This window comes from Erythrolamprus reginae, chromosome 3 (genome assembly GCF_031021105.1).
Source record: "Erythrolamprus reginae isolate rEryReg1 chromosome 3, rEryReg1.hap1, whole genome shotgun sequence".
NCBI classification, from domain to species: Eukaryota; Metazoa; Chordata; class Lepidosauria; order Squamata; family Dipsadidae; genus Erythrolamprus; species Erythrolamprus reginae.
The window spans coordinates 153,370,018-153,390,181 of NC_091952.1; the positions used below are offsets into that span (position 1 = coordinate 153,370,018).

At 36.8% G+C, this 20,164-nt stretch overlaps 1 protein-coding gene across 2 annotated transcripts in view; it reads right to left on the reverse strand.

The window, feature by feature from the left end:
* Nucleotides 1-2,772: 2,772 nt before the first annotated feature.
* MAJIN (membrane anchored junction protein) overlaps nt 2,773-20,164 on the reverse strand; it is a 53,609-nt gene continuing 36,217 nt past the window's right edge. For both annotated transcript variants that reach the window (XM_070747052.1, XM_070747051.1), the window contains exons 2-11: nt 17,775-17,895; nt 15,384-15,417; nt 14,496-14,571; nt 12,139-12,264; nt 9,359-9,390; nt 6,917-7,026; nt 5,705-5,801; nt 5,040-5,115; nt 4,146-4,278; nt 2,773-2,946 (exon numbers count right to left, since the gene is read on the reverse strand). In XM_070747052.1, coding sequence (XP_070603153.1) covers nt 2,922-2,946; nt 4,146-4,278; nt 5,040-5,115; nt 5,705-5,801; nt 6,917-7,026; nt 9,359-9,390; nt 12,139-12,264; nt 14,496-14,571; nt 15,384-15,417; nt 17,775-17,848 — 783 coding nt within the window. In that variant the 5' untranslated portion in view covers nt 17,849-17,895 and the 3' untranslated portion in view covers nt 2,773-2,921. The remainder of the gene's footprint in view (nt 2,947-4,145; nt 4,279-5,039; nt 5,116-5,704; nt 5,802-6,916; nt 7,027-9,358; nt 9,391-12,138; nt 12,265-14,495; nt 14,572-15,383; nt 15,418-17,774; nt 17,896-20,164) is intronic.

The window sequence follows — 20,164 nt, forward strand, 5'->3', positions numbered from 1 at the left end:
TTATAGTGAACCTTTGACACTAAATCCATTGGTGCTGTCTTGGGGCAGGAGAGAAGCGTCAGCAACTCATTTGATTAACCAATGTTACTCTGAGACTTATTAATGTCTTATCTGCCAAAGCTCCAGCTGAAGACAGAGATTGCTTGGTATCAAAGCTGTGAAGAGTAGCAATTCACAGGGTAATTTGCTGCAAGGTACATTAAGCAGCATGTTTAAATAGGATTTGCTTTTCTTTCCTGTATCTTTCCGTCTGACCCTCATTAGCACTAGATAAAGAGGAGAAAATTACTCTGGCGGAATTAAAGCTCATAAACTGCAATATCTCATCCCTGACTGAATTTCCTTTTTTAAAAAAAAGAAAAAAAGTGCATTTGTAGTATAAACAAATAATATTGGGACATGAAGAAGTCCTAACAGTTCTACTAGCTCTTAGAATAGATAACACAATATTCAAGTAGCATGAAAGAGTGTTTAAGTATGTGTGCATATGTGTGTTTGTACCCAGACCACATTTCTTCGTTTTAAATAACTTTACTATCTTGCATTCTAATTTTCCTTTCTCACAGATGTAGTTCAAGACAGCAGGCAGGAAAGAAATACTGAAGTGATGTATCCACATTGAAAAGCAGCATGGAATGGAAGGTAAAAGTATAAATTCTGTAATGTCTACTTTAAAGAAGGGGGAGGAGAATGATCAAAATTAGACTTCTCCTGGACGAACTAAGGGTTAAGCATCCAATTTTGCATCATAGCAGCTCCAGCTCCCTATTGGAATTCCATATACTGTATACTACGAAATATACACTCACTTACTTACTTAACTTACATACATACATACATACATACATACATACATACATACATACATACATACATATTATTTTTAAATATCTCCACGTGGTATCATACCCAATACCATTTCCTATTTTTCCTGCAACAACAACTCTGTAAGGCGGATTGGGATTGAAAGAGAGTGACTGATACAAAGTCACCCAGTCGGCTTTCATGCCTAACATATTACTAGAACTCACAAAATATTGAACTTACTATGCCATTATTTATTCAGTTAAGGCATTTTCTTCAAAGCTCAACACTTGCAAGTTTAGTATTTTTCCAGGAAAAGAATATAAAGTGCCTTATTATTCCTACTCCGAGGATATCATGATGATGCTGTTCTTTGTAAAAGTACAACCTGAGCCAGTAGAGAGCAACAAAGGACCTCTTATAAGAAAAGAACTGGTTATGCTGAACAAAGTGGCAAGAAAGGCTATTTTGTGAAAAAAAATTCAAGCATGCCACTGAAATGAAAAATCCACTACAATTCTTTACTAATTCCAGAGTGGCTTTCTTATTTTTGCTTTTAAGAAATCTCTATCTTAAGAAAAAGATTGGAGTCTTCTCTACTAGAGAACCAGTCTATTAATTTATATCATTAAATCACAATTTTTAGCCATAGGAAAGATGGTATTTTATTTTCTCATGTTAATGCTCTGACGACATCTACTTTTTAAAAGTAAAGATAATTAGAAAGCATTCTGTGAGGAAACAGATTTGTAGTGGCCTAAAGTTCTCATCTACAGAGGAATAAAATAAATGTGGTGTTTTAAAAGTGGTAGGAATATATAGTTAATCAGTGTTGTAAGAATAAAAAAATGATTTAAAATAATGTTATCTATAATTAGCAATTGCCAGTGCCTATTGTATGAGCCCTCCCCAAAAGGTTAATATACAACTAATTCTTCTTTTGGACTATCAAAATAGATCAGAGGTTGAGCAATTATAGAAAAAAGTAGTTTCTATATGCTTTTGTGGTTCCTTTTTGCATTATCATGGTATGAGTTTGTACAGTTTGTACAGTACATTACCATGGTATCAGTTTATACAGTGGTTCTCAATCTTGGCAATTTTGAAATGTGTAGAGGTCAATTCCCAGAATTCTCCAGCTGGCTGGGGAATTCTTGGCATCTTAAAATTGCCAAAGCTTGAGAAATACTGAGTTAAGCAATGAAGCAAGAGTAAGTAAGAAATTCCATGTTTAATTTTAAAACTTTGGCGTGAATTGGGCTATGACCAGGGTGGCCTGCTGCACGGAGGGGGGGTGGACAGAGTGGGTAGCGAAAATCGAGCTCCATCCTAGAGCACCCAATTTGCACTGAAAGATGTTGAAAGAAGATGCAGGGCATCCTGCATAAGCCACGCCCACAGTGTGGTAGTAAAAATTTTGGTACCACTTCTAATGCAGAACTTTACAGAATTGAACTTGAGGTCTCATCCTAGACTGAGGTAGTGAAAGTCTAATTGTTTCTAATAACAGAAACAGATGGAGATGCAGAATAAATGGTTTGATGTCAATCAAATTTCTTCCTCCTTTTTTTGTCATCCTTTGGCTTATCACTTTTTACTTCTTTTCTATGCTTTTGTATAATGCTACCTATCCCTAAAGAGATGAGTGGCGTGGCACAGATCGGTAAGTCTCAATATAGGTGGAGCAATATAAATGGCCAGTGGTAGTATCAGGAGTTCTATGACACTTTAGTTTAACCTTTAATAGTAAATATTAAAAAATGTTATACAGACATTAATTAGTTATTTTAAACATGTTTATACCAATGAAAATTCAACAAGAAGAATTAGCAACTCTGGATTTGAATGTTTATTTTTTAAGTAATTTTAATACTAACAATGTAATTTAAATAAGAACTTTAAATGACAATTATTGATTTTATGTTAAACATTTCAATGTAAAATAATAATATAAACAATATGCACATATGAGATCCTAAAGCAATGTTTTTAAAATAACTGTATTAAGTCAAACAGCAAGCTCCTTTCTTTGGAATTTCTATATTCCTGAAGAGGCATCTCTTATCTTTGCAGTTATAGAAGGAGCTCAAAAGGCTTGATCGTTGCCTTCAATTTTGTTAAAGGAACTGTGAAAAGAGAGCGCTGATAGGGGACAAAAAAATGTACTTAGAGCATTGCTCAACACAGAACATCAATAACATTAAAAAACAAAGATTTCCAAGAAGGCAGCCTGTTTTACTGCATGCAAGAATATTTGTACTGTGTTTTCTTTGTAAAGCTTCTGTAATCACATCCCATCTTCATTCTTTTACTTGCAATATACACATAAAGATTATTGCACCACTATAAAGATACAATCCTGTCTATCACTTAACTATTAAATCAACACTAAGTCTTATGCTCCTTGTAGAGGAGAGGAATTTACAGCTTATTCATGTTATGAACTTCTCAATTTTTTTAAAAAAACTTCTTCTACATCAGGGGTCCCCAAACCTACCCCCCAGGACGTGGTTTAGTGCTGAACCACAGCCTGTTAGGACCTAGGCAATGCAAGAGGTAGGCATGCAAGTGAAACTTCATCTTGCATGCATGGGATCTAGGTTGCACCTGAACACCTCCACCCCCTCAGTCCGTGGAAACCCCTTTCTTCTGCAAACCCAGTGCCTGGTTCCAGAAAGGTTAGGGACCACTGTTCTAGAGGAGTGGATGTTGAAAAATATGCTAACAAAGATTAAGTATATTCCATTAACATTTAACATAGATTCAGTATACCATCCATAACCTCCATTTTAGGATTGACTTTCAGGGGTAAACTGCATCTTTAACATCTGGTTAAGAAATGAGTTTTATTGAACTAGAAAACTTGCAGCATCCTCTGGTTATTTTGGTTGGTCTTAAAAATAATATCTCAATGATTGAAAGGTTTTCAATACCCATTTTACAATTTATGTTCCCTTCACTGTGGCTCTTTCCATACAAAAACTAGGAAAAAATATTTTCTTTTAATACTTAATATTAATGTTTTCTTTTAACACTGTGATCATCATGTACACACAAAAAGGTGTAACAATAAATTAACAACCTCAAGGAATTTTAGAGTTAACATATCTTATTATCCATGGTATGGTTAAATATCTTATTAGAGACACTGGCTACTATACTTTCCAGTCACAAAATCAAGATGTCTTTGTGCTTTTTTATTTACTTCCTTGTTTATGAATTTATTTATTTATTGGATTTGTATGAATATATAAATCTTTTTAGTCAAAGCTACTCTAAGGGATATACCAAAGCAACAGCCACAAGAAATACAAGTAATATAAAGGTGCAAATTACAATACCTTTTTAGGTATTCAAAGAATCCTTTTTTTTTCATCTCCATTCTTTGCTCTGATCCATTCTGTGAAGTTGGCATATGTCTCTCTTGTTTATAGTTCTCTGCATTTTTTGTCCTGTTAATTTCTGTAGGTTGTCCTATTAATAAGTATGAAATAGGAAAACCGTATGAAAGATATTTTCTAAAGAATATGTAGGATCAACAATGCCTTGCTAGTTTGTACAGGTTAGTAATTTGATAACCAGAGAGAAAAGAGGGGATTGTATTTATGGGGTGCTCCCTCCAAGGATCTTCTTCCAGAAATTGTTCTGATTTCTTTTCCATATCAGAAGCTGCTTCCAGAGTTGTTAATGGGTAATGCAATTTTACATTATACAATTTTACAGGGCATTAACATGGTCATGATCCTTTTGTAAACAGTATTTATATTAGCTGTCACAAATTAGCAATCTATTATTCTTTATAATATATATAGTCTTGTACTTCCCTTGGAGGAAGGAAAATTAATGTGTGCACTTTTATACTTTAATCTAACAAATTGAATTGAGGCAACATTGTGCAGATTTAGAGATGAACTCAGCCAAACATTTAGATTTAATCTCCTCAGTAATTTGATGTACTACTCCATTGTTTTTAATCCTTTATATCATTTTACTGAGTAATTTAGTAGGTTGGATTCAGAGATTTTGATCTGACCAAAGCATCCCATGAGCTACATGAGAAGGACTTTAAACCAATGTTCACAGATTCTCCCAGTACTCCAAGCCACCATGCCATGCTGGGTTTTTTACAAATAATAAGGATTTTCACAAGGTGTAGCATTAATAATTACAGTTAAAATTGGGATAGTTAATAAGTTAAAATAAGTTCCCAATGTTTATGCCATCTTTGTAGTTACCTGAAGCTTTTACATTATAACCATTGGTGGAGATGAGAGAGCTACAGCATGAATACTTGGTTTCTTCTGATTGAGTCTGAGGTTTAAAAAAAAAATCAGTATTTTATTATTTTTCCCTAATATGGATACAACCCCAATTTTATATTGTTCTTATATCCCCTTTTTTGTAGCCTGTTTTTCATAGAAGTTATTCATAAATTGCAATTGTGACTAATAAGGAAAAATGTGAATTCATATGTTAAGAGAAAAGATTGAAGTGACAACATATAGGAACCATGGTGGCACAGTGGTTAGAATGCAGTATCGCAGCAGGCTAACTCTGCCCACATCCTGGAATTCGATCCTGATAGGGCTCAAGGTTGACGGAGATTGACTGAGCTTCCAACCTTCCAAGGTTGGTAAAAAGAGAACCCAAATTATTGGGGGAAATGCTGACATTGTAAACACCCAGAGAGTGCTGTAAAGCATTTTGGGGCATTATATAAGTACTATTGCTACCACTATATAAAATCTCATTATGTACTCCCAGTAAGGTCACAGTGTAAATGGGGGAGAAACAGTGGCTCGAATATGTTAGAAATTGCAATTCAGAATTTAGAAAGATGATGTTTCTATAAATATCAATGTTCACAGAGCAAATGTGGATTTTTGCAGTTCTGCAATACCTTCATTGGAAACATCATATCTCTTTGAAGTACTGTCCTGCCAAGTTCAGTATTCGGCTGGCTTGTATCCATAAACATAGCATTTTCAGCTAAATTTCTGTAAAAGACATTTAAAATGATCAAATATAGAAGCATCTATTTAGAATACCTTTACAAAATGCATATTTGCCAAATCAAAATTTGCAAAACAATGTTTCTTCTACTATAATTATCTGAAAACCAAGTATACCTTCTCATCATGAGTGTGCATTTTGAGCATTCAAGAGACATTTTAAGTACTGTATTCTTGAGGATCCTTCTGTTTTGTGATCATTTTGCTATACATTAAATATGAATTTGCTACTTTGAATTAGCCTTTGGGGTCTCCGTTTGTTCTGGTTCTCATACTTCTTCCCAGGTTTTCCTTTCACTTTATTTTCTACTTTGTTGATTTCTTATTTAATGGTTTAAAAATCAAACTACTATGTACTATTTATGATAAATACATTTTGTACAGTGAATATTTAGTTCAATCTGTCCCATGCAATAATCATTCTTAAAAAACTTTTATGCATATATTTTATTAGTTTATCGCAGCCAGAATTATTACTAGGATGAGAAATATAAATTTACCAGCTCAACTGAAATAATCTGCATTTGAAGAAAATGTAAAACAGAATAATTTCTCCATATAAAATAGTACCTTTTTATTTCCTTTGAATCATGACAAAAGTATTTATATTATGCACTGAATTTCCTTTCTAAAATTAAGCATTTGAATGTGTGTCATAGCACAGAATGTCTTCTGAACTTCCAGCCCCACCTACTATATAGATGCAGGCTATTCTGTCTCTTATCTAACCATTGCCATGGCAGCACCTTTTGGCCAGTCTCTCAAGGCCTCTTCCATATACCATTATAGAAGGGAATTAATTATAGGGGTGTGTTTATGTGATGAAATAAACTAATTAACTTCTTGAACTCCTGATAATATTCTTTCCTGTTATTAATAATTGGGAGAGCTCCTGGAGTTAGCAATTCCTCATACTTCCATTAAAGTTTGGGACTTTGATGTGTAATTGATTTAATTAAGCCACATCTATTAACACCTAATTTACTCTAATGGTTTAGAGACCAATGCTCCTAAAGAGTTTAGCAGCCTAGCATAGCCCTTAAATAGATCTATTATGACCATTTTGAGAGCAAATAGGAAACAAAAACCATGTTACCAACCTGTTCACATAGTGTTGTATATGTGTAGTTTCTAATACGTCTTCCAGTCTTCTCTGTTTGGTAGCTCTTTCTATGTCCATGTTCTCTCTAAAGTTATTTCTTTTTTGGGTCTTTAAAAAGGCAATGTATTGTCAAATGTATTAATTACAAATAAAGTTTATTTTAAAAAATAACAACATCTGCACAGTACAGTACTATGCTAGCAGATAACAAATGTCATCCTAGTGGGTGTTATTTGTTTAGTACAGTATACATTCTTAAAAAATAAAAAGGAATATAAGAACATTTTAATGTGGCTCTTTATTATCATTCCAACTAATAATATAAACAAAATTTTCTTCCATCATGTCTGATTCTTAGAGACTGCCTGGACAAATCTTTGCAATTTTCTTGGCAAAGTTTTGCAGAAGTGGTTTGCCATTGCCTTATTCCTAGGGCTGAAAATAAGTAACTGGCTCAATTGTATCCAGCTGGCTTAGTATTAAAGGCAAGATTCACAGTCTCAGAGTTTCTAGTCTGATACCTTAACCATTACACCAAACTGGCTCTCAATACTATATGTACCTTTTCACAAAACTATCTTAATATTTTTTAACATTTCCTCTACACCAACTTCCAGATTATAATCAAGCCCTAGTGCAGGGGTCAGCAACCCGTGGCTCTTGAGCCACATGTGTCTCTTTCATCCCCGTGCTGTGGCTCCCTTTCACGCAAAATATGCATCACAAACGCCAGTGTGTTATACCCACAGACACATGATTTATTGAGCTTTTCAATCCCCAATATGTCAGCCAGGGATAAATCCAAGAAAAGAAAAGTTTCAGAAGAAAACAAAACATTTAATTCCACTACATATGCTAGTTCTGTGGCCGCTCAGGAAATAGTCAGGCACGAGAAGGGTTTTGTGGCTCCTGGTGTTTTCTTTTCTGTGGAAACTGGTCCAAATAGTTATTTCAGTGTTTGAGGTTGCCAACCCTTGCGTTCGTGAAACAATATTTTAGTTTCTTTTTCTTAATCAGGGAAACTTTTCTGTTTGCAGGCAATTGCCTGGATCAGAGGTCTTCAAACGTGGTGTTAGATTTGCTCGGGAAAGAAGGAGCACCTTTTATTCTCCTAGCTAAATGTAATACAAACTGCCAGCAGACTGCAGGGAAGCTGCTTTTAAGGGTTTCCCTGTAGCCTAGCCACCCACTGACAGAAGTTTATTTCTCCCATGGCAGGATTAGCCAATCAGCGATGGCTATGCAAATTTTTGCTCCCTACAGCTGTTGCTTTCTTTCTCTCTCTCTCTCTTTTTCTCCCTTTCTCTCTCTCTCTCTTACCCTCTCTGTGTCTCTTGCTCTCTCTCGCTGTCACTTGCTCTCTCTCTTGCTCTCTCTCTCTTACTCTCTCACTCTCTCTCATTCTCTGTCTCTTGCTCTCTCTCTTTCTCTGTCACTTGCTCTCTCTCTGTCTTGCTTTCTTTCACACTCTTGCTCTCGCTATCTCTTGCTATTTCTTTCTCCCTTCCCTCTTTCTCTCTTTCTTTCTCTCTCTCTCTTTTTCTCACTCTCTCTTACTTGCTCTCTCTCTCTTTCTCACTCTCTCTCTTTTTTTCACTCTCTCTCTCTTGCTCTCTCTTTCAGTCTCTCCACTCGTGGCACCGGGGTAAAGGCAAGGAAAAATGCCGGACCAAGACGGACCCACCTTTATTCATCAGGCGAGCTGGTGAGCAGACAGGTTTTCCCGCCTGGCGCAAACACTGCTCCATCCCTCCGCCCACCCCCAAGCACAGCGGACGGGCTGTTAGAGTAGCAGGGGGGCGAATGCCTCAGCCGCACTTCCCTTTCCTTCCCCCGCCTTTGCCGTCGTGGCCAGTGAGGCCTGCTGCCTGGGCAGCTCAGCCCCACGGCAGTGGCCACAGGAAGGTGTTGAGCCAGAGTCGAGGAGCAAGCAACAGGGGGGAGAAGTGAGCAAATAAAAAGAAAGAAAAATAAAAGGGGGGGAGAGAAAAAAATCGGGACTTTTTAAAAATGCCCTGGGACGCGGGACAAATTGCTAAAAAGTGTGACTGTCCCGCTGAATGCGGGACGTCTGGTCACCTTAATCTAGATACATGTATAAACACTTTTCTCTCCCTGTTTTACTTAACATTTAGATTCACGTACCACTTCACAGTGCTCTTTAAGTGTTTCACAAGAGTTAACATAATGTCCCCAACAGTCTGGGTCCTCATTTTACCAACCGCAGAAGGATGGAAGGCTGAGTCAAACTTGAACCTGGTGAGATTCAAACTACCAAATTCCAGGCAGACTGAAATCAGCAGGAATAGCCCATAGTATTGCATTCTAATCACTGCACCAACATGGCATTAGATATGAATTTAGATGTGAATTCCAAAGGGCACTCCTAATGTTTTTCTTAAATCATCTTATTTTTCAAACATGGGAAGGTAATACTCACAGGGTTAGAGAACTGCCTATATTCTCCTTTACCTAAAATATATATAACACTTGAAAATAAAATCAGCAATAGATTAACAAATGTATACATCAAATATGACACACATATGAGCCGCAAAAATATAAAGAGCAAAAAAAATGTTACTAAATATTCTAGATACCCCTAGAAAAAGACAATATATTCATACCTTAAAAATTAATGAACATTTCAATAACTTTTATTCATAATGCACTTCTTAAAAATTAAGTTTCATTTTAAGTTCTAAGAACATATTCAGATGAATATGAATACTATCAAGCTAAAATTTGTTTTGGATACATATGGTGGGAAAGGTTTCAGTGAAGATGTGTTTACATCATAGAACTGAATTTCTATACTGATATTTTAAATTGTCCCATATTTTTATATACTTAATTGTTTAAGATATCCTGCAAATACAGAAAATAACCTCATTCATTATAAAATGAATCATAAACATTACAAGTTATCATAGAGTGAAATAACTATTGGAATCTTGATTTTGATGCCATCGACCATGGTATCCTTCTGTGCCGGCTGAAGGGGTTGGGAGTGGGAGGCACCGTTTTACAGTGGTTCTCCTCCTACCTCTCCAGCCAGTTGCAGTTTGTGTTGGGGTGAGGGACAAAGATCAGCTCCTAGGACCTCCATTGTGGGGTGCCTCAGGGGTCAGTTCTCCCCCCCCCCCACTCTTTAACATCTACATGAAATCATGGGTGAAATCATCTGTTGGCATGGGTGAGTTTCCATCAGTGTGCTGATGACACTCAGCTGTACATCTCCACCCCTATATCAGTTCAGTGAAGCAGTGGAAATGATGTGCTGGTGCCTAGAGGCTGTGAGGGTCTGGATGGGGGTCAACAACTCTGACAAGATGGAGTGGCTGTGGTCCTGTCTACCAAGGACCAGTCCATCTGTCCATCTATTACTCTAGAGGGAGGAATTTTGCCCCCCTCAGAGCAGGTCCGCAACTTGAGAGTCCTCCTAGATCCACAGCTGAGGCTAGAACATCATCTCTCGGCTGTGGCTAAGAGGACGTTTTCACGGGGTCACCTGGTACACCAGTTGTGGTCCTATTTGGATAGGGAGTCTCTTTTACAGTCTCTCACCACCTCGAGGCTTGATTACTGCTATGCGCTCTACATGGGGCTACCCTTGAAGAATGTTTGGAGACTTCAACTTATCCAGAATGCAGCCATGCGAGCAGTCATGGGTGTACAGTGTTCTCTCGATTTCCATGGGGGATGCGTTCCAAGACCGCCCGTGAAGTCAAATTTCCGCGAAGTAGAGATGCGGAAGTAAATACACCATTTTTGGCTATGGGAAGTATCACAAGCCATCCCTTAACACTTTAAACCCCTAAATTACCATATCCCATTCCCTTAACAACCATTTACTCACCATTATTACTGGTATTCACCATTGAATAACACACTTAGTGATCCTGATATTTATAAACATAATTATTTATTAACAATAATTATTTTTTTCGTTATTTATTTGCAAAAATTATTAGTTTGGTGATGACGTATGACATCATCGGGTGGGAAAAACCGTGGTATAGGAAAAAAAACCATGAAGTATTTTTTAATTAATATTTTTTGAAAAACCGTGGTATAGGCTATTCATGAAGTTCGAACCCGCGAAAATCAAGGGAACACTGTACCTTGATACATCCATGTAACTCCAGCACTTCATGAGCTGCACTGGCTTCTAATTGGCAAATGCAATTCAAGGTGTTGGTTATTACCTATAAAGCCCTAGATGGCTTAGGGCCAGATTACCTGTGGGACCGTCTTCTGCCTCATACATCTCAGCAGCCAATAAGAGCCCACAGAGTCAGCCCTCTCCAGGTCCCGTCAGCCAAGCAATGTCGCCTGGCGGGGCCATGAGGAACAGCCTTCTCTGTGGCGTCTCCACTCCTATGGCATCAAATTCCCCTGGAGATTTGTATGGGCCCCACACTCATGACCTTTTGAAAGGCTTTAAAAACATGGCTCTGCCAGCAGGCCTGGGGCCATTGAGTGTTACACTCTGCTATAGCCAGTAACTATGAATGCATGAAGTATGAATGTTTATTATTGGGTGTTTTATATTGAATTTTTATAATTTTATTTATTTATGTCTTTTATTCCTGTAAGCCCCCCTGAGTCCACTTGGAGAAGCGTGGCCTATAGATTTAAATAAAGAAATAAATTAAAAATAAAATTATAAATAAATAAATAAATAAAATTTTGAAATCTTGCATCATGAAAAATACTTACTGGTGCCAAAATAATATTAATGGAAGTTGGATGACCAACTACAATTTCTTGAATTATTCTGAGTAAATCCACTGCAATAAATGCAAATATGTATTCATATTGAGGATACTCGTTCTATTATAATACTGACATTTTGAGATTAAAAAACTAATTTGCTATGTGATTCTGTTTTTCCCAGCATGGGCTACAAAATAAACTGGGTAGGATAGGACAAAAAAAATCAGATTCAATAACTTGTGTCAGGTTTAAGAACATAAGATAGTTTAAGTAAAAACTTATTGTCTTTCTATGATGAAAAACCCAGATTTGAGATTGTAATCTGTCCTATGAGAAAGAGAAATTGTTAATACAAGTTATTTTACTTTCAGTTTGACATACAAAGAAAATAGTATGATATACAATATTACTTATTCTCACACAAACAAATCTTCAGCATTTTTATAGTCCTGTAATATTGAATGTGCTAGAGGCAATTTTTAAAAATTTATTTGAACTTACCTTCACATTCATTTTGCTTGCATGAATTTAATTCAACATAAATGGTGCATACAAATGGATAAGGAGTAAGAAATTCATCACCGTGCATAAACCTCAAATCTGACACTCTTTCCCACTTATTTAAATCTGAACAGCATTTTTAAGATGCAATACAGTCAGGAAAAAGAATTATATGAAAAGCGTACAATTATTGTTAGTATTCTATATTCAACTGGTAACAAAATATACCAGTTATTTTGCCCTGCAGTAGCAAAACTAAAATGACAATCTAACATAGTTAATATAATGTAGATATAAAATTAATATTTGCATGTCCTCATTATTCTGCCTTATAAAAACTACTGAAGCCCATTTTATTTATTTGCTATAAGAACATTTCAGGTAACCAAAAGAAAAAAACAACAACCCCAGAATCTGCTATGTAGGTAATTTAAAGAAGTATTTGAAGAATGATGCACTTTAATTTTTTAACTGATGAATCCATCGTGTAAGAAGTCTTATTTCTAGTTTCCACTCTTTCCACAATATTCCTGTTAACCTCATTCCACTTGTGATTAGAAACACCAAGTATCACAACTTTGGAGGCTTGTTTTTCAAGTCAGTGTTGCTAGTAGCTAATTCTGGTATATCAGTTAGAGAGGGGAAAAGAACAAAATAGGAAAGAAAGTAAGCCAATATTATTGCTACCACAGAAGCAACATTTAGGGCTCTTTCTCAGAGCTGAGCTGAAATGCTCTTCCCTGATCCTTAAACTGGCACAAAATAAGCTGATTAATAATATTACTGTTAAGTGCTATTTTGCCATACTAACAAGAACACCTGTTTATTGTGTCCAGGGAGAAAGGATTTTGAAATTCCCTGATATTTCCCTGACATTTCCCTGTAACTTGCGATCAAGTTAAGGCGCGGTCGTAGATGACGTCATACCAAACGGCTAAGCCGTGGAGAAATATTGGTAGCTGAGTTATGCTCATTTTTGCGTGACTCTGCCAGGCAGCGCAATCCTTTTTTTTTTTTGCCATGATTTTTCCCTGACTTTTTATACAGTTTTACCTGGTTTATTCTGTTTTTTCATGATTTCCCTGATAATTGCCTGATATTTTCCAAATCGTCAATTTCCCTGATAATTCTGATTCCCTCTTTTCTAGGGTTGCTGGACACTCTGATTAATGAGCATCAAAGTGTCACTCCCCTTAACATGGAATTAGAATGAGGGCCTGACTCCGGATGGATGTTCCAAACAGCATTTTCTTTCCAGTTTATGTGTAACTCCTCTACAGTACAGGACTAGTTCTCTTTCAAAAAGTAGAAACCTGATTTTTTCAAAAGTCTAGCACTCTCTGTGAAATATCAAACAATTACAATGGAAAATACCATTCAGATATTATGCAGGTAGATCCCTCTAGTCTTCCCTAAAGACCAAGTCAAAATGATTATGAAGAGAAGCACCCGTAGACTAGATGAAAGAGGTCATGCTCCAAATAGCTTAAATTTGACCTCAGGACCTGGGGGAATCAACCCTGGGTCACATCAGCACACAAATGTTCAGAGAAGAGTGCCAGATCATATCCATAGGCCAAAATATCCACAGGAGAGGAAAAATACTACTGTGAAATAGGAATAGCAAACTATGACTTTAAGATGTCTCAAGTATGGATTATGGAAGAGGCTAAGACAATATCATGATGATATACAGAGAAAAAAAGTATTTCTGGAACAAAGGAGAAATTCTGAAAGAAATTCTGAATAGATAGAAAGTTGGCATTTTTTGATAACTTAGTGAGTATAGGAGATTGCCTTAATAGGCATTTGAATGTCATTTCCACAATATTTTTACCTTAACTCAAAGTAAAATTAAAATTTTTAAAAATTGTCATGAATACTTCAAACCAGAAAACTATATTCCTTATTACTTATTAAAAGAGCTACATGACTTTAAACTGATCATATTTACACTTACTAATCAAATTATATTCCATTTGGCCAAAGCTGCTTCTTTTTCTCAACTAAATTGTACATTGTTGTAGATTTCCCCCCCCCCCCTTTTCTGTACTCTGATGTGTCTTGTTGATGTTGATTGCTTGCTGAGATAAATAATTCTTTTATCTGCTGATGTTAATATTTATCTTTCTTCCCAATGTAACTACTATAGTACGTCATCAGAAAAATGTGTAACGTTTCCATGTTTTCTGGATTAAAACTGTTAGCATTCCTAGTACATGGTACTGATACCATGACTATCAAAGGTTTTCTGACTTTTCCTCTCTGTGATGTGGGAAGAGTCACATATGAGTCCTGGTGTCAGACTGGTTGTACAGATCCCATATTCAAATTATTGCACACCAATAAAAGGATACATGGAAATATAATCAAGTGTTCAGTCGTAAAAGGGCATAAACTATCAATGTTTCCAAGTACTACTCGAATAGCACCCTGAAAGATTTAAAGAGAGATGTGAAACATTGTTAGTGCTCGTAAATTGATGATAATTAAACAGGGACGTGTCTAGCCAGAGAGTCCTACAAAATTGTTCTTACGCTTTAGTTTAAATCTAATAATTGCCAATAGATCATCTTTCTTCCTCCCTCCTCCAAAAACAGAAGGATACTCTTAACACTAACAAAGAGTAAAAATGTGCAACAAACTAGAGACTTGTCTGAACTCTGAACTTACTAGATACCTTTGTAAAATTGGTAACATACATATTAGATATCTCCCAGGCGGGTTGTGTATCATTTTGCTGCCAGTTCACTCAGGGTCACGCATACTAAATATTGCTCTGAAATAGATAACTTATTTTGCCAAAAATTATAGTGATACGTTAAATCTATTTGGATCTTGATCAATAAGACAATAATTAAGAGATATTAATGTTGCATTTGCATGCCATACCTGGCTTGACACAGGTATTTCCAAGAGTTATTTATAAGTTATGAGTACTTATTTAAAAACAAAACAAATAGCTATTCCCCAAAAAAAAATTGCAGAAGAATAAGATGCAAATATAGTGATTGTGCCATTGCCCATATAAAGAAATTCTGAAGTTTGTTCCATAGATTACAGAATTATTTTTTGGGTAAAATCCCAATTAATTCCCAAACAAGTATAAATTTTAAAAATCAGCACGATTTGAATAAAACAAACCTGTACTGGTTTCCCAAAGCAAAAAGGATTAAATCTAAATTCCACATTCACCATATGATACTTTTTGATCTAAACAAATAGGTATTTATTTCATATCTCACCTGTAGCTCCTTACTGACAATGTTTTCATCAATGCTGTGAAAAAATGTAATAGAAATGTAATAGAAAATAACTGCAGAAATCAAGAGAAATTGAATAAATATTCTAATTGTCCCTAGTTCAGACTAAAGATCCACAGTTCTTTTTGGGTATATATATATATAATGCAAATTTATTGCTACAATTACATGTCTCTTTATGCATAAATATAAATTAATTATTAAATTAAATTAAATTAAATTAATTAATTCACCATGTTTTCTTCCAACATAAACTCAAGGAAATTATTAAAAACTTTCCTCTATTTGATTTGCATTAGTCAATTACATATTCTAGATAAATTTTGGATGAAAAAATTGTTGGCCAGATTAAAAAAATGTACACTCAGAATTAAAAATATTAGGCAGAGTTCTGGCTGAGTAGGATAACAGATGTGTTGTAAAGTTATACTTCTCTATATTTCTTGCTAGTGCCATCTGGGCAATAAAGGTATGAAAACCCTATTGCTGAATATCTGTACTTACATTATTTCAGTAATTCTTACAGAACCCTATGGGGCAAGCAAATGTAATTGTCCCATGTCACAGATGAAAGAATAAGACTGAAAGGATAACCTATCTAATGCTATAGAGTTCAGAAGCAAAACTGGAATCAAAGGTTTCCAATTATACTTATTCTCTTCATCCTTACTGAAGAGCCTAAATTTGCACCTTACTATTTCAAATACAGTGTTCCCTCGATTTTCACGGGGGATGCTTTCCGAGACCGCCCACGAAAGTCGAATTTCCGCGAAGTAGAGATGCAGAAGTAAATACACTATTTTTGGCTATGAACAGTATCACAAACCTTCCCTTAACACTTTAAACCCCTAAATTGCAATTTCCCATTTCCTTAGCAACCATTTAGATCAGAGGGAAGGTAAAAGAGAGAAAGAAAAAGAGCAAGAAAGAAAGCAAGAAAGAGAAAGAAAGAAAGGCAACTTCAAAGAAAGGCTCACTGAGCATCTCTCACTCTCTCTCTCTTTCTATCCCTCTTTCTTTCTTTCTCTTCCTTTCTCTCTCTCCTCTTCCTTTATCTCCTCTCTCTCTCCCTCTCTCTTTCTCTCCCCCCTCTCTCCCCCTTTCCCTCTCTCCCTCTCTTGCTCTCTCTCCCCCCTCTCCCTCTCTCTTTCTCCCTCTCCCTCTCTCTCTCCCCCCTCTCTCTTTCTCTCTCTCTCCCCCTCTTTCTCTCTCTTCTTCTCACTTTCTCTCTCTTGTTTTCTTTCTGTCTCTTTTGCTTTCTCTCTCTCTCACTCTTTCTTGTTTTCTTTCTCACGCTCTTTCTCTCTCTTGTTCTCTCTCTTGCTATCTCTTTCTCTCCCCCCCTTTCTCACTCTCTCTTTCTCACTTTCTCTCTATCTTGCTGTCTGTTGCTCTCACTCACTCTCGTTCTCTCTCCGTTCTTCTCAGCGATGACGCGCGCACGCCCTGCCTGCCTCACCTTTGCGAGAGCACTTTCGCCCCGGGCTCTCAGCAAGGGGGTTTGCAGGAGAGGCGGGGCCGGCGAAGGTGATATTGAATGTCGGGGGAGAACGGGTGGTTGCACGCGCTCCCTATCCCCCTGCTAGCCCACTCGGAATATTCAAAATAAGAAAAGCCTTCGCCGGCAAAGGTTTTTCTTATTTTGAATATTCCGAGTGGGCTAGCAGGGAGATAGGGAGCGCGTGCAACCACCCGTTCTCCCCCGACATTCAATATCACCTTCGCCGGCCTCCGCTGAGGAAAGCCTTTGCCGGCATTTCCTCTCGGCGTCAAGGAGGCGCAGCGGAGGGCGGAGAGAGGGAAGGGGGGGCAGCGGCGTCCCTCCTGGCCTTGGAGGGCCGCCCAACCCTCCCCACCTCCTGCAAACGCGGCGGGCGGCAGGGGGAGAGCGAGGAGCCGGTTCCGGCAGGCGCGGGGCTTGGCTGGCTGGCGGGGGGAGCGCCGCTGGTGGTGCGGAAAGGCCGAGGGGGCCCTGGCGCCATGGACCGGCTGAAAAGCCCCAACGGCCCGGTCCCGGTCCGCGGACCGGCGGTTGGGGACCTCTGATTTAGATTATTACTCACCAGGGTTATTTATTAAAGTTTATTAAAAAAAAGTATTTATTAAAGGTGAACAAAAGTTTGGCAATGACATGTGACGTCATCGGGCGGGAAAAACCATGGTATAGGGAAAAAAACACAAAATATTTTTTAATTAATATTTTTGAAAAACTGTGGTATAGACTATTCGCGAAGTTTGAACCCACGAAAATCGAGGGAACACTGTATACAGTAATTCTTGAATTTTACAAATTTATTTTGTCCTTCTTTAAGTTCTGAAATAATATTTTTTTTCCGTTTTGTGACTGAAAAATTTGAAGAATTTCACACATACCTAAATGTATTGCCATATTTGATCTTAAATTTGTATACATTCACGCCAGCATGAAAAAACCTTGTCTCGGGCATTGGATATGTAAAAGATTTCAAAGATGTATGTTCTAAAGTCCAACCTGCTAATAAATAAATAATGAGAAACCATTTTTATTTCATTTTAAATCTGATGTTATTTATAGACAAAAAAATTCTAATATGTTCAGATCTGGTTTTAAAAATCTTTCTATGTTACTGTTTTACGTGTACAGTAATCCCTTGCTACTTCACGGTTCATCTTTCGCGGATTCGCTACTTCACGGGGCTTAAATCCATTAAATCCATTAAAAAATTTAAATCCATTAAAAATTCATAAAATTCTTCTACAGTACTACTGTACTCTATTAAAAAAACTGGAAGGGCATCACATGTACGTAGTTACAGCTGAGAAACATTATAGAATAACTGTTTAATGCAAAGGGTGGGTTTTAAAGGTCCAAATACTCGTTAATACATTAAAAAATATCTTTCCTCTACTTCACGGAATTTTGTTTTTCATGGGTGGTCTTGGAACGCATCCCCCGCGAAAAACGAGGGATCACTGTATAACAAAGATTAAAATATCTTAATATTTTATTTAACATTAACTATTATATAGTATTACATTCATACATAGCTTGCAAGAACAAATGCTTTTTAATCATTTCCTAAGAATTGTTATATATTTTTTTGTAATTCTTTTCATTAGCGAATGAGAAATTAATATGAAGAGAAAACTAAGTTGATCTATATTCTCTAACTATTGCTGGCAGGCCTAGGGTCAACAAAGATAATTGTGTTATCTTACATTTTAAGCCAGTGTGCTCAGAAGGTAAATACTAAATATTAAGTCATACTGCGATTTATGCGTAAGCTGAAATGCTGCAGAATACTGACTAAACTTTAATTTACTAAGAACCTTATCTAAGCTTTTGGTGCTTACATAAACAAGAATTCAATATTTGATACTATAGCAAAAAACAATATGTTTTAGAGCACACAATATTTGTGGTTATTTTTCCAAAACAATTAAAAACTAAAAGTGTTTCTTTCATCAAAATACTATATTATAGCAATTTGAGTACGTGCACAGGAACCAGAGCAAGGAAATATATTAATATATATTTAGTAATCAATGATTTAAGCAGTCACAAATAAAATATTTCAGCTCAAAAAAAATTATCAGTCTGATTTATATGCCAATTCATAAAAGACTGCATTTTCCTCATAGTGAACACATGTAGTCCTCCGCTTAAAACAGTTCATTTAATGATTGCTCAAAGTTACAATGGCTTTGATAGAAGTGACTTATGACCAGCAGTGAAATCTACCTACCTTCTCTACCAGTTCAGAAACACACTTTTTCACCCTCTGTGCATGCACAGAAGGCTTTGCAACACGCATAAAGTTTAAAAAAAGAAAATGGTGATGTCTGGGTGGGTGGGTGAGTAGAGCCTTGTGCCACTACCGATTCTCCAAATCACCGGCGGCCACTGCTTCTGGTACACCCGGACCGGGCCGTACTGGTAGCATTTCATCCCTTTTTATGACCATTTTTCACACTTAAAATCATTGTGGCATCCCTAAGGTCATGTGATCAAAGTTCATATGCTTGGCAACTGGTTGATATTTATAGTGGCTGCAGTCTTCAGGGTCATGTGAACAGGGCCGCCATCAGGAATTTTGGGGCCCCATACAGCCTAAGTGTCTGGGGCCCTCCACCATTTTAAAACTACTGCCCCCAAATCCCGTGCCATGCCCACCATGGTAACACACCCTGGGCAAGCCCTCCCCCGGCCCTCTGAGGTCAAACACAGCCCTGATGTGGCCCTCAATGAAATTGAGTTTGACACCCCTGGCCTAGAGGCTAAATCCTATGAACAAGGGCTAAGAGAATGAGTATGTTTAGCTCAACAAATAGAAAACTGAGGGGGAATATAATAGTAGTTTCCCAATCCGTAAAGGGCTGCCACAGAGCAGATGGCATCTATTTATTCTCCATGCCACCTGAAGGTAGTACAAGAAGCAATGGGCGGAACCTCACCAAGAGGAAATGCAATCTGGAAATAAGGAAAAACTTGGGACTGGGCGGCATATATATATAAATACATAAATACATAAATATATAAATAAATATATAAATAAATCCCTTCTTTTTTATTAAAAGAATTTAATAATTTAAAAAAGCCAAAATCCATTACTATTAAAACTAAAACAACGAGCAAAACTATTAATAAAAACAGGTGAGGGCTGGGGTTTTTTTCTGTTATTATTTAAGTGCTTTTACCATATGCTTTAAATCAAGAGTCACCTCTCTTTTTCCTGTCATTCTCTGCCTCAATCATTTTCTCATTTCTCTTTTTTCTCCCCTTT